The 12,843-nt window shown below is 31.9% G+C and overlaps 1 protein-coding gene across 1 annotated transcript; it reads right to left on the bottom strand.

Annotated features, from left to right (window-relative positions):
• Nucleotides 1-7,729: 7,729 nt before the first annotated feature.
• LOC110657448 (monooxygenase 2-like) lies at nucleotides 7,730-11,869 on the bottom strand. The gene is made up of 6 exons (XM_021814651.2): nucleotides 11,612-11,869; nucleotides 11,365-11,511; nucleotides 11,038-11,106; nucleotides 10,309-10,474; nucleotides 8,974-9,202; nucleotides 7,730-8,440 (listed from the first exon to the last, which is right to left on the bottom strand). The coding sequence occupies exons 1-6, from the start codon at nucleotides 11,683-11,685 to the stop codon at nucleotides 7,887-7,889; spliced, it is 1,239 nt and encodes a 412-aa protein (XP_021670343.2). The 5' UTR covers nucleotides 11,686-11,869; the 3' UTR covers nucleotides 7,730-7,886.
• Nucleotides 11,870-12,843: the final 974 nt, after the last annotated feature.

Here is a 12,843-nt window from a genome sequence, read left to right as displayed (position 1 = left end):
TTTTCAGACGAGGGACAAAGAGGATAATCGGGAAAAGATCAAAAGTGGCCACCATGGCCGAAATTGTTGCCGGAGCAGCTAGAACAAGAAAAGTGAGAAGGAAAGAGGAGAAAATCAAATGAGGAAGGGTTTCCTGTTGAAGGTATATATAGGGGATGGTCTGAGCATTTATTACTAAGCAGAAAACGAAGCGGATGCCTCGGAAATTGAGGGAATAAATGTTTTGACTGGACCGGACCTGATAAAGAAAAGACCAGAGTAGGAGAGGTCGGAAGAGGGGAGCCCGGCATGGGAAAGGAATCATGTTGGAAAGATCGGGAGATCGGAAAACAAAGAGAATAAGACGCCTGCCGCTGTCGTCATAATCAGAGCCGAGGTAGTTAAAGCATTGCAGACGAGATCCCCGCCGCACGCCTCAGAATCGCCCGCATTATTGACAAATGCCAGAGTATGTCATGACAGTGCTGTACATCCCAATCTACCGTTGATCTCATTTGTAAGGACGAGCCAGGAGCCCTTGGATCAAAGAAGAAGATGACAAGACCAGCGCCTTTCACTCCTAGCCCTCGGATCACTCTTAACAAGAAATTTTGGGCCGTCAGATTAGAAGAAAGAAAGGACAAATATTTCAGAAGGGATCTCAGCCGTCCGTTGACTCTCTTTAATTTTCGAGCCTCAGATCATGTCCTTTAAAATCTTAACCCTCCATCTCCCTCAAAACAGATCCTGACCCTTCATGGGGAGCGCCCGGTTCCTATAAATACCTGTGTGAAAAACTGTTCAAAAGAGGAGGAGACGAAAAGAAAAGGGTGGTGACTATAGTAGAAGAACTCTGAAATTTAATTCAGTTCGTTACTCTGCTATTTTCAAGCTTTCATAAGAAAAACTTTTGAAACCAGTTTTCCGAAGTGTTCTTTTGCAAAAGGGATATTAGAATACTGAAACTCTCTATTTTCAGTTCGTTCATTATCCTGTGACGCTCTCAGTTTCAGTTCTTTGTTATATTTATCTCTACTCCCATTGTCCAAGCTCAACTTCATTTTAAACTTAGTTAGTATTTTGACCCAATTGCATTTTAGTAAAGCATCCCTCATTTTAAGGTGAACCATGGCCCCCAGGCTATCAGCCCGCAGTCCTATTGCGTTCTGTGATTCTGTAGTTAGTTCAATAGATTTGACTCCCTACAGGTGAGTGCTCATATTGCCGTTTTATTAAGTGCTCGTTCTTATTTTACATATTTCCTGTGTTCTTTTTATGTATGTAATTTTCTCCAAGTTTATATTACGCTAAAGAACACGAAGAAGATTATTCTCGAGTTTTTGTTGATCAATCCATTCTTTTTGTTAATCCTTGTTATTTTTGAACACAAGTCTTGTAGTCTCGAGTAGCATATAAATGGTTGGATAAAATGTAGGTAACTGTATCTTAAGGGTCTCTTTAAAACAACGAAAGGTCTGAATAATAAATCAGGAAAATAGTAAGACCGAATCACTAGAATGACACAAAAGACAATTAGGTAAGACGCCACAAGGCAGAATAAAACCGAACCTTAGATAAATAAATAGAATAGATCGGGTATCAAAAGGTACTGGTATGGCGACCATATAGGAAGGTCGGATAATTCAGTTTGGTATCCCCTGCCTAGTCACAAGGTACCAATGAGTTAAAAGAATTCTTATTCAGGCCCCCCGGCATCTTTGAATGCCAAAACCCTTAGCCTTAGGCTCTCTCGAAATGTAAGATTCCAAGAGGTCGGAAAAGTCCTTATCCGACTCCCATATAAGTAAAAGAGATCGGAGGAGAGTTCTTATCCGATTCTCAATCTAAAATTTTAATGAACATTTAAAAGGGATCAAAGGAGAATTCTTATCCGATCCCCAATCCAAAATTTTAATGAACATTTAAAAGGGATCGGAGGAGAGTTCTTATCCGATCCCCAATCCAAAATTTTAATGAACATTTAAAAGGGATCGGAGGAGAGTTCTTATCCGATCCCCAATCCAAAATTTTAATGAACATTTAAAAGAGATCAGAGGAGAGTTCTTATCCGAGTCTCACCTAAAAAAATTTTAATTAATACTTAAAAGAGATCGGAGGGGAGTTCTTATCCGAGTCTCACCTAAAAAAATTTTAATTAATACTTAAAAGAGATCGGAGGAGAGTTCTTATCCGAGTCTCACCTAAAAAATTTTAATTAATACTTAAAAGAGATCGGAGGAGAGTTCTTATCCGATTCTCAAGCCTAAAAATTTTAATAAATATTTTAAGGAGGTCGGAAGAGAGTTCTTATCCGATTTTCAACCAAAATTTTCATAAAATATTTAAAGGAGATCGGAGGAGAGTTCTTATCCGGTTTCCAAATTAAATTTTAACGAATATGTAAAATAATTCCCCCTAAAATAAAACTAATATGCAACAGCAACTCACTAAGATTGTCTCATTTACTTATATATCTGGGTAATCCGAATTAGTGAAAAATCAAGTATTCCTTTTTGCCAAAAGGATTAACATTCCCATTCAAATCCTCCTAACTATCAATTCTAATTTATGAAGAATATGAAGTTAAATCTGCTTACCCTTATTGAGGGACGAGGTGGGGTGCCTAACACCTTCCCCACCTATTTACGGACCCTGAACCTAGAATCTCTGTTTTTGAAGTGGTTTCGCTTTAATTTATTTTCGCAAATGGTTTTCTTTAATTTTCCTCAAAATTAAAGTGGCGACTCCTCACTCTTTCCCACTTCGGTGAGTGTTCGTCTAGGCGACCGCAAAACCCCTTGCGACAACCATACACGTGTAAATTTATAACTAACAATAAATAACAAACACTTTAGCTACTTTCTCAGTTCACTTTCTTAGTCTTCTTTGTTTCTAGTAATACCCTAAATAAGTTGAAGAATGGATATCAGTTATTCCCAGCTTGAGTTGAAATCACTGAAATGAGGCAATAGGTAAAGGCTTGGTAAGGATATCTTCAAGTTGAGTAGAAGAAAAATTGGGCATTAATTTGACCAAACCCTATTGACACTTCTCTCTAACAATGTGACATTCAAGTTCAACATGCTTGGTTTTCTCATATGTTGGATTAACTACTATATGGAGGGCAGATTGGCTATCACAGTAGATTAAAACAGGCTGCTTATGAGAAATGTGTTAATCATTGAGTGAATAAAGCAACCATTGAATTTCACACATGACTAAAGTAAGTTTCTAAGAAATGAAAGAATTGCCTAATAATACAGAGAAACAAGTGACAGACCTACTTATGTCAAAACATCCTGCCTAATCAGAGTCACTAAAACTCTTGAGTTGAACTATGGAATTGGTAGGAAAAAAATAGTCCGTTACCTACAGAACCTTTAAGATATCTTAGTACACAGTGGGCTACCTATATATGATCACTAGTTGGTTTAGCCAAAAATTGACTAAGATATTGAGTGGCAAAAGATAAATCAGGTTTGGTAGTTGTGAGATAAAGGAGTCTACCAATAAGTCTTCTGTAAGAAAAGTTATCTGAAAGAAAATCACCTATCCCTTACTGAAGTTTTTATGAACTATCCATAGGTGATTTTGCTGGTTTTGATGCAAGTAACCCAGCATAAAATAGAAGCTCTAAAGCATATTTTCATTGATGACTATAATACCATGAGAAGATCTAGCAATCTCAAGTCCTAAGAAAAACTTGAGATCTCCAAGGTTGTTAATTTTAAACTATTAAGGAATCTTTTCATTGCATGAATTTCTGTCATAGAGTCTCTTGCAAAAGTAATATAATCCACAAACACTAGAAGAGTACTAAAAGAATGAGAGGTTTGTTTAACAAATAAAGAATATTCTGAGTGGATTGGGAATTTCCAGTGGAAATTAATGCAGTGGAAAGCTTAGAAAACCATTGTCTTCTTGGTTGTTTAAATCCATAGAGTGACTTGAGCAATATGCACACTTGATTTGGTTTTAGAGATTTAAAACCCTGTGGCAATACCATATAGACCTCCTCATTCAAGTCCCCATGCAAAAATGCATTATTGACATCTAATTATTATGAGAATAAGTTGTTTATAATAGCAAGAGCAAGGAGCAATCTCACAGTAGTCATCTTAGCAACAGGAGAGAATGTATCAAAATAATCAATTCCTTTAGTTTGGGTATAACCTTTAGCAACAAGCCTAGTCTTATATCTTTCAATAGAACCATCTTCTTTATACTTAATTTTTTAAACCCATTTGCAACCAATAGGAATTTTACCACTCAATAGATATGTGAGTATCCAACTCTTGTTTTACTCCAAAGTAGTGATCTTAGCTTGCATAGCCTCTTTCCAACAGTCAAATTTAATAGCTTGGGAGTAGGTCTTAGGCTCAGTAAGGTGGAAAGAGATAAAACAAAATATTCTTAGTTGGGAGATAAGTGATTATATGAAATGACAATAGATAACAGATAAAGAGTAGCTGAATGTGATGGTGTTACTAAAGCTAAAGATGACTAGCTGCAATGGTAGTCTTGGAGATGAGATGGTGGTACTCCGGTTCTTATGGAATGTCTAATAGGTGATATAGGGTCAAAAAAGGATGGAACATAAGGAGAAGAGGATGTAATGGGTGGTATAGGGTCAGGTGGTGTAGGAGTGGATGTAGGTAAAAAATCAAAAGGAGGAAGATCAAAATCTAACAAAGTGATATCTTAAGGTAATGAAATCGAAGAAGAAGAATTGGTGGAAGAAAAAGAATTAATGGAAAAAGGAAATATTGACTTATAGAAAATGACATTTTTGAATATAAAAACTTTTTCCAAATAGAGATAATAAAGAACAAAACCTTTAGTATAATGTTTGAAGCCAAGAAAGACACATTTTCTAGATCTGAAATCAAATTTAGTTCTTTGTGCAGAAACAATGGAAGCAAAGCATAAAGAGCCGAAAACTTTAAGGTTGTCAAAATCAAGAAGGATGTTGTAAAGGGGTTCAAAAGGAGATTTACATTGAAGAAATGGACTTGGTAATCTATTTATCAAATAAATAGAATGTAATACTACATAAGACCATAAATGTTTAGGTAAATGAGCTTGAAAAGGGAGTACTCTTGCCACATTTAAAATGTGCTAATGCTTTCTCTCAGCTACAACATTTTGTTGGGAAGTTTCCACACAAGTAGTTTGATGGATAATTCCTTTTGTGGCATAAAACCTTGGCATATTGAATTCCATACCATTGTCACTTCTTATAGTTTTGATTTTGATAGAAAATTGTGTGTCGACAAGTGCTATAAATGATTGAATTAAGAACTAATATTTCTATTTCATTAGAAAAACCCAAGTGTATCTAAAAAAATCATCCACAATAGTGAGGATATATTTGTGGCCATGAATTGCGAGAATAGAAAATGGACCCCATACGTCAATGGGTATAAGCTCAAAAATAGAACTAGATTTGGAAGTGCTAAGAGAAAAATGTAACCTTCTTTGCTTGGCAAAATGAAAAATATCACAAACATTATTCAAAACATTAGTAATAGAAGAATATCTCTGCTGAACATTATTCAAAACTACTTGTGAAGGTTGCCTTAATCTAAAATGCCATAGATTAAAAGAAGTACAAGTAGGTGGCATATATGCAGATGGAAGATTATGGCAAGTGAAAGAATTATAGACAAAAAAAAAGAATGGTAGTAGCATTAGTTGAAAACAGTGATGGCTCTGCCAAAGCATACAAGCCATCCTTGGCCTCGGTAAAACCATTCTTTTTCAAGGTATTCTGATCTTGTATGATACACTTATCATGTTGAAAAATTAGAGAACAATGTAGAGAGAAGTAAGTTTTGTAATAGAAGTGAGATTGAATTTGAATTGAGGTATGTATAGAACATTAGTTAATACAAAAGAATTTGAGAACTGTATGGTACTAGAAAATTGGGCTATGATTTGACTACCATCTGGTAACTTGACATTCAAGGGTCTAATTCTTTTATATGAAGTGAAAAAGGGGAGATTGATAGCAATGTGGTCTTTGGCTCCTGTATCAAGGATCCACAGATTTGGTTTGAATGAACAAGCTAAAATCTGTGAATTACCTGAAGATGTGAAAATGTGTGGTAGGATGGAATTAATAGTGGACTAGTGCTAACTTGATTGGTTGAATGGGAAGATAGAAGGGGGTCAGGTTGCTGTTGAACTTCACCACATTATTTTTGTGGGGTAAATTTCAATAACTATCCCGGAACTTATATAGTTGTAACACTATAGTCCTTAAACTTTAAAACGTAACATAAAACCCCCTAAACTTTTAAATTTTGCACAGTAAAATCCCTCTAACTTTCAATTATTAATTTTTCAGTTGAAAACTGATGTGAACAGCTTCCGCATGGCTCTTAGTCAACATTTCTCTCTCCTCTCTTATTCAAATTGTAAAATTATTCTCTCTGTACCTGAAAAATTATTCTATTTACAATGAGAAAAAGAATTCAATTTACACATAACTTAAGAGAGAAAAGAGAAATATTGATTAAGCTCCACGCTAAAACTATTCAGGTCAGCGTCTAACTGAAAAACCGATAATTAGAGGTTAGAGGGATTTTATTGTACAAAATTTGAAAGTTGAAGAGGTTTTATGATACATTTTTAAGTTGAAGGGCTATAATATTATACTAGATAAGTTTAGGGACGGTTGTCAAAATTTATCTTGCTTTTGTGTATAGGCCTAAAGTTCTCTAATTCATCCCATAAGACTATAATCAGTAACAAAAAGATCACCTTTTTTAAAGCCATAAATTCCCTTTTGAGGATATGAAATGTGGAAAACATCCCTGGCAAAATCTCTCAAATCTTTCCAAACTTCTGCAGCAGTATCTATCCATAAAATGCTTTGTGCAATTATATTCGACAATGAATGTGTAATCCATGATAGCACCACAGTGTTGCATCTTTCACAAAAAGGTTTTCTAAGAGAACCATCTATGAAATTCACCTTATTCTTGGATTGCAATGCCATAGTCATAGCTCTTGCCCAAGAATGATAATTGCCATTCACGTGAATTTCATTAACCAACTATCAAGAACTGGTGAAACATGAAATAAAGCAAGATTCTCATTCAAATGGAGAAAATAGGGATTTGAAGGATTTGTTAAGTGATCTGGTACTTAATTATGTGATTGAGGAGAAGATTCAATTGCCATAGTTGTAAAAGAGAACTAAAAAAAAAAGATCTCAAATGCAAAGAAAATAAAGGAAAAGAAAGGAAAACGAGGGAAATCAAGAGAAAATAGGAGAGTGACAGTTATTGCTTTGATACCATAACAAAAAATGAAATTGAGAATTGAATTCTCTGAATTCATTTATTTGAGTACATAATGTTTGCATACAGAGTAGAATACAAAAGAAAAGTAACAAACTAACAAACTTGTTTCCAGCTAGCTAACTAACATCATACACGTGTAAAATTGTAACAACAATAAATAACAAACACTTCAGCTACTCTCCCAGCCCAATCTCTTATTCTTCTCTGTTTCTGGTATAATAGACATTGAATGTATGAAGTGTGCTAGAAATCTATTTTTTTAGAGTTTTGGATATATAATTAAGTTAGATTTCTATTACTGTACTCCCTTTGCTATGTTTGACTTTGAAGGAAAGTGATATTCTAATGAAAAAGAAAAATTGAGTTGGTCGATAATTTCATTAATGTATTTTCAAAGTGATATAAGCATTTCATTAGATAATGATAAAACATTTCTCGCCTTAATTTAATGGTAAATGCATCCTTATTCATACAACAAAGCTTGAACTCTTTTTACATTAGAGTAATCATATAACAGAGTTTGAACTCTTTTTATATTAGAGTTTTAAACTTGTGAAGTCTAATTCTCCTTCGCCAATAAAGAAAAGAAGAGTCATATCAAGACATATTGAAGAGGTTTCCACAGTCAAAATCAGAACACTTCAATAACAACCCAGCAAGAAATTTACCCAAAATTCTATCCCTCAAGAAGTTCATTAATTTTCCATCACTTTGTTGTATAAACCCAACCAAATAAGCAGTGGTTATGAGCTGAAAGCCTCTCCATTTCCTCTGTGATGCATATTTTTTCAACCCAATTTCAATCCTCTTAAATTCTTCCTTATCTATGTCTTCATTTGCCACAATCACTTGTTTTTTCAAAGCCTCAGCAAGGCACCTAGCTAAGACCACGCCATCTTCCAAGGCAGCACAGCCACCTTGGGCTAAATCTGGTGTCATGGGATGGAGAGCATCTCCAGCCACACAAACATTGCCTTTGCTCACATTTCCCCATATCAACTCCCATGGATGTCTATATCTCAGAGGAGAAGCCACAATATTATTTGGCTCAGTTGCTTCTACTACTGCCCTTTGGTGTTGATATGCTGTATTTTCAAGCTTGTTTAGCGCAAATTGCTTCAACTTGGTTGGGTTCTCCTCTGGCTTTTCATCTACAGGAATCCACACAAAATTTGCACAATATATAAAGCCTATAGTGAGACAATGGTGAAAGAAATAATCAATATTATTTCGTCTAATTCTTTTGCCACGTTAATTTTAGATGGTCAAACTGTTTCGAAAAATAATTACACACATCATCGAATCTTGTAAATTTTTTCCTTTTGTCAATCTCTCTTCATATATGATCATTATTCTTATTCAGTTTCAATATAAATCATTATCCTAATCAAAAGTGCTTTATCATTTTTTATATATGCAAGATATCACCTAAAATATGTGGAGATGCATGAGTAATTGTTCAAGAAATATGTTATCTAAATTTCTTATATGTGATTAGGTAATGTGACAAGGGAAAGTCTATATAACAATACGCAACATGAGAAAAAAATTATCTATACTTAGTTGATCATAAATTTATGATGTAAATAAATGGATCCTACTGTAATTGTTGTATCTTAAAATCACAATTAATCCAGTCTAAATAAAACTTTCCTAACACAACATAGGTTGCAAATATCATTACCTGGAGTATTGGGAGTCCAAGTGAAGAACCAATATATAGACTTATCATCGCAAGGGGCAAGACCTGAACGGAAACCATTACCAAAGAACTGGAAAAACTTACTACTGTAGCCATGGCGCAAGTTAAAATTTGCATATCCCCTTATGGCTAATCGGTTTGTAAAAACTGGAGTTTTGAAACCAAGCCATTTCGCTACCACTGAGTTCACCCCATCGCATCCAATTAACACCTTCCATCCATAAATTAAGGGACAATATCAAATAAAAACAATATTTTATAGTCTCTTACTATAAAACAAATATTTAATTATATTTAATTTAAATAATTAAAATAAAATATAATTTTTCCTTGTAGAAAGAAAAAGGATAAATTTCTCTAACTTGTCTCAGTATTATGCTATCATTAACACTTGGATCTCTACGTTTTAGAAAATAGATGAAAGCATCTCTAAGTCTTATTTATTTTTTCTTTTTCTCACACTTTCATTTCTCTATCCATTTTTAACAATTTAACCATTAATTAAGAAATTAAAAATTAGTCAATAAAGAATAAAAGTATTAATTATGATAAAAACTCTGAATTAAAAGTGTTAACAATGGTAAAATTCAAGGATCAAATAATAATTTATTATGAAATGTATTAAAGTATTTTCATGAGTAAATTTTAACAATCGTCACTGAACTTATATAATTATAATATTACAATCCTTCAATTTACAAATGTAACATAAAATCTCCTCAACTTTCAAATTTTACACAGTAAAATCTTCTAACCTCTAATCACAAGTTTTCTAGTTAGACATTGATGTAGACAATTTTAGTGTAACTCTTAGTTATCATTTTTTTTTCTTCTCTCAAGTCATGTGTAAATTAAATCATTCTACTCTTTACTATCTATAGAAAAAACAATTTTTCATATGTAGAGAGGATAATTTTATACTTTGCATAAGAAAGGAAAATAAAATACTGACTAAGCATCACACTGGATCTGTTCACGCCCACATTTAACTGGAAAATCAGTAATTCGAAGTCAGATAGATTTTAGTGTGTAAAATTTAAATGTTGAGGAGATTTTATATTATATTTTAAAATTGAAAGACTATAATGTTATAATTATATAAGTTCAGCGATAGTTATTAAAATTTATCTACATTTTCAACTCCTATCATTAAAGGTAAAAATTAAACCAAAAAAAAAAGTATAAACCAGAATCAAAACTTAAAAATGTTTTCATTTGTTTCTTAAAATATAATATTTTTTTGTAGGGAAATATAAGAGTATTAATTATGAAATAATATATGAATAAAAAAGTAATTTATTAAAAAAAATAATTTACCTTGGTTTTGATGATAGTACCATCATTAAGATAAACCAGCTTGAAGTAGTCTGATTCGTCAATAGAAACCACTTTGGAGGAGAACCTTATAGTACCTTGTGGGAGCTCCTGTGCAAGTGCTTCCAACAGCAATTTCCTTTTCACCCAACGAACCTCATGGTCTCCACTGCACATCACACCACATATTGTTATATTTACATAGCCATTCCTTCGTTGATCTGTTTGTTATATTAATAAGATGCTAGTTTAATTAGGGGGAACAGAATTCGATTTAAATTAAAATTTTAAATGAATTGATTTGATGTAGAAATTTGGTTTATCTTTTTTATAAATCTATTCGTTTCTTTTTTATTTGTATAAATTTGATCTATTTAATTTGATTTGATTATATATTTAAAAAAAAAATGGGTAAAGCCAAATAAAATAAAATATTTATTTATTTTTAATTAATTATTATTAAGTCTTTAACTAGAGAGTTAAAATAGAAAATTAAACTGAAATTATATTTGAAATAAGTCCAAAATATGTTAAAAAAAAAAAACAACAATCTATAAATTGAAACGAATTAAATCGAAATGAATTAATTCAATTTGATTTAATTTAATTTTTCTCTAATTTAATTCGATTCAATTTAATTAAAATTTTGATTTATTTAATTTTTTTAATTTCTAAGTTAAACCAAACCAAATCCAATTAATCAATACTCACTACCTAAGTTATATTACTTACTGCTTCCCCTTGCTCTTAAAGGATATTTGTGCACCCATTTGGCCTGTGATTGGGGTGGTAGCAACTAATCTGTCATGCACATTCAAATTAGTAAATAAAATAAAAATTGAGTAATTTTAACCACATAAATTAGGCTAATAATTAAATATATTGAAAATAATAAAAAATAGTACCCTCTCTCACTTGTCTTACTTATAATATAAAAAGTGAATCCTATATGAATATAAAATATGATGCATGTATACTAGATACACCTAATAATTTCCCAATAAATCGAAATTAATTGAGTATAATTGAATGATAAATTCAGACGAAACTAATGACTACCCATCAATCCACTCATGCTGCTGCCGGAGACTGTCACCAATACCAACAGCATCTAATGCCTTCCAAGCATTGGTCCATACACCGAAAGCAAATCCAGTGACCCTCAAATTGGCAGAGGATTCCAGCACTAAGCTTTTAATTCCAAGCCTAAAAAGTAATTAAGAACATAATTAATTAGCAAAACAAATCTACAAATATAATTAAGAATTCCATCTAATAATAATAATAATATAAGTTAGATTCAGACCTATGAAGCCCTAAGGAAGTAGTAAGTCCAGCAATTCCAGCTCCTACTATGACAACATCTTCAGCCAAATCCATGGAAGTGTTTTTTGGTTTTCAATATTGGGTTTTAGTTTCTTGTAAGGAAATGGATGAGTTCACGGTAGAATGAAAGTTGCAGTGTATAAATAATGCCTAAGAAAAGAAGATGACGATATAGGTGACACTAATTGGATGATGATGATGGCAGCTACTACGTGAGATTGTATTTGTCCTGCTCAGGTATGGCAGTTAGGGGCGGCAATGGCTTGAGTTTATTGAGTTTATATGGGTATCTGGCTCCACTAAATTCAATGGGATGGGTTAGGTTAGTTCATAATTGAGTTTAAAATAAATTTAAATTTAAAAAATAATACTCATGATGATTTTGAATTGGATTTGAGTTTTACGTGTTAAGTATATAAATACTTAATTAAATATAAAATATATTTTTTTATAATAATATTTAAAAATTTTATATTTTTTATTTTAAATAAAATAGAATTTAAAGATTTATGAAATTATTAAAATTTTAAAATATAATTATTAATAAAAATATTAACATTTTAAAATATAATTATTAATAAAAATATTAAATTTTTAAAATATAATTATTAATAAAAATATTTTTATGTAGATTATTAATTAAAAAATATATAATTAAATGGGTTCAAGTATTTTTTGGGTAATAATACTCTGGTTTGAAATGGATTCTGATAATCGAAAATAAATTTTAATTAGATTTGAAACGAATTTAAATTTTGAGAAATTAATCAGGTACGGATTTAGATTCAGTTAGAGACCCTACCTGTCGTCATCCCTATTTGCAATACACACCATTGATACTTAATTATCTCTAGGGTTAACAGGCCAAGTCAGAATTAAAATCCAATTAGTTTAAATTGATAAAAAAAAATTGATTAAAATTGTGATTCACTTGAACCATAATTGAATTAGATCAAAATTAAACTAGAATCATTTGATTTAGGTTCAAGGTAAAATTTATATTTTATTAAAATAAAAAAAATAAAAATCTAAACTATTGAAATTAATAAAATCAGATTGAATTAAAATCGAACTGAAATTTTAAGATGTTTGGAAATCATTTTAAATTTAAACTCTCAATAAATCAGAATCGACCCGAGGCTGACCTAATTTTATTGATTATTAAAACGGGATAAGGCAATTTTCTCTTAAAAGAAATAGGATTTCTTTTTC

The sequence above is a fragment of the Hevea brasiliensis genome, chromosome 1, assembly GCF_030052815.1.
Source record: "Hevea brasiliensis isolate MT/VB/25A 57/8 chromosome 1, ASM3005281v1, whole genome shotgun sequence".
Classification (NCBI taxonomy): Eukaryota; Viridiplantae; Streptophyta; class Magnoliopsida; order Malpighiales; family Euphorbiaceae; genus Hevea; species Hevea brasiliensis.
Note: the sequence above shows the minus strand (reverse complement) of the source record. Positions and strands in the feature narration are given on the sequence as shown.

What these genes read in the sequence shown, in the direction of transcription:
- LOC110657448 (XM_021814651.2), bottom strand. Translation starts at nt 11,685, where the DNA reads ATGGATTTGGCTGAAGATGTTGTCATAGTAGGAGCTGGAATTGCTGGA. An exon ending in TTTAAGAGCAAGGGGAAGCA is followed by an intron (nt 10,475 to 11,037) that starts GTAAGTAATATA and finishes TGTGATGTGCAG; the next exon opens with TGGAGACCATGAGGTTCGTT. An exon ending in TTGGACTCCCAATACTCCAG is followed by an intron (nt 8,441 to 8,973) that starts GTAATGATATTT and finishes GGATTCCTGTAG; the next exon opens with ATGAAAAGCCAGAGGAGAAC.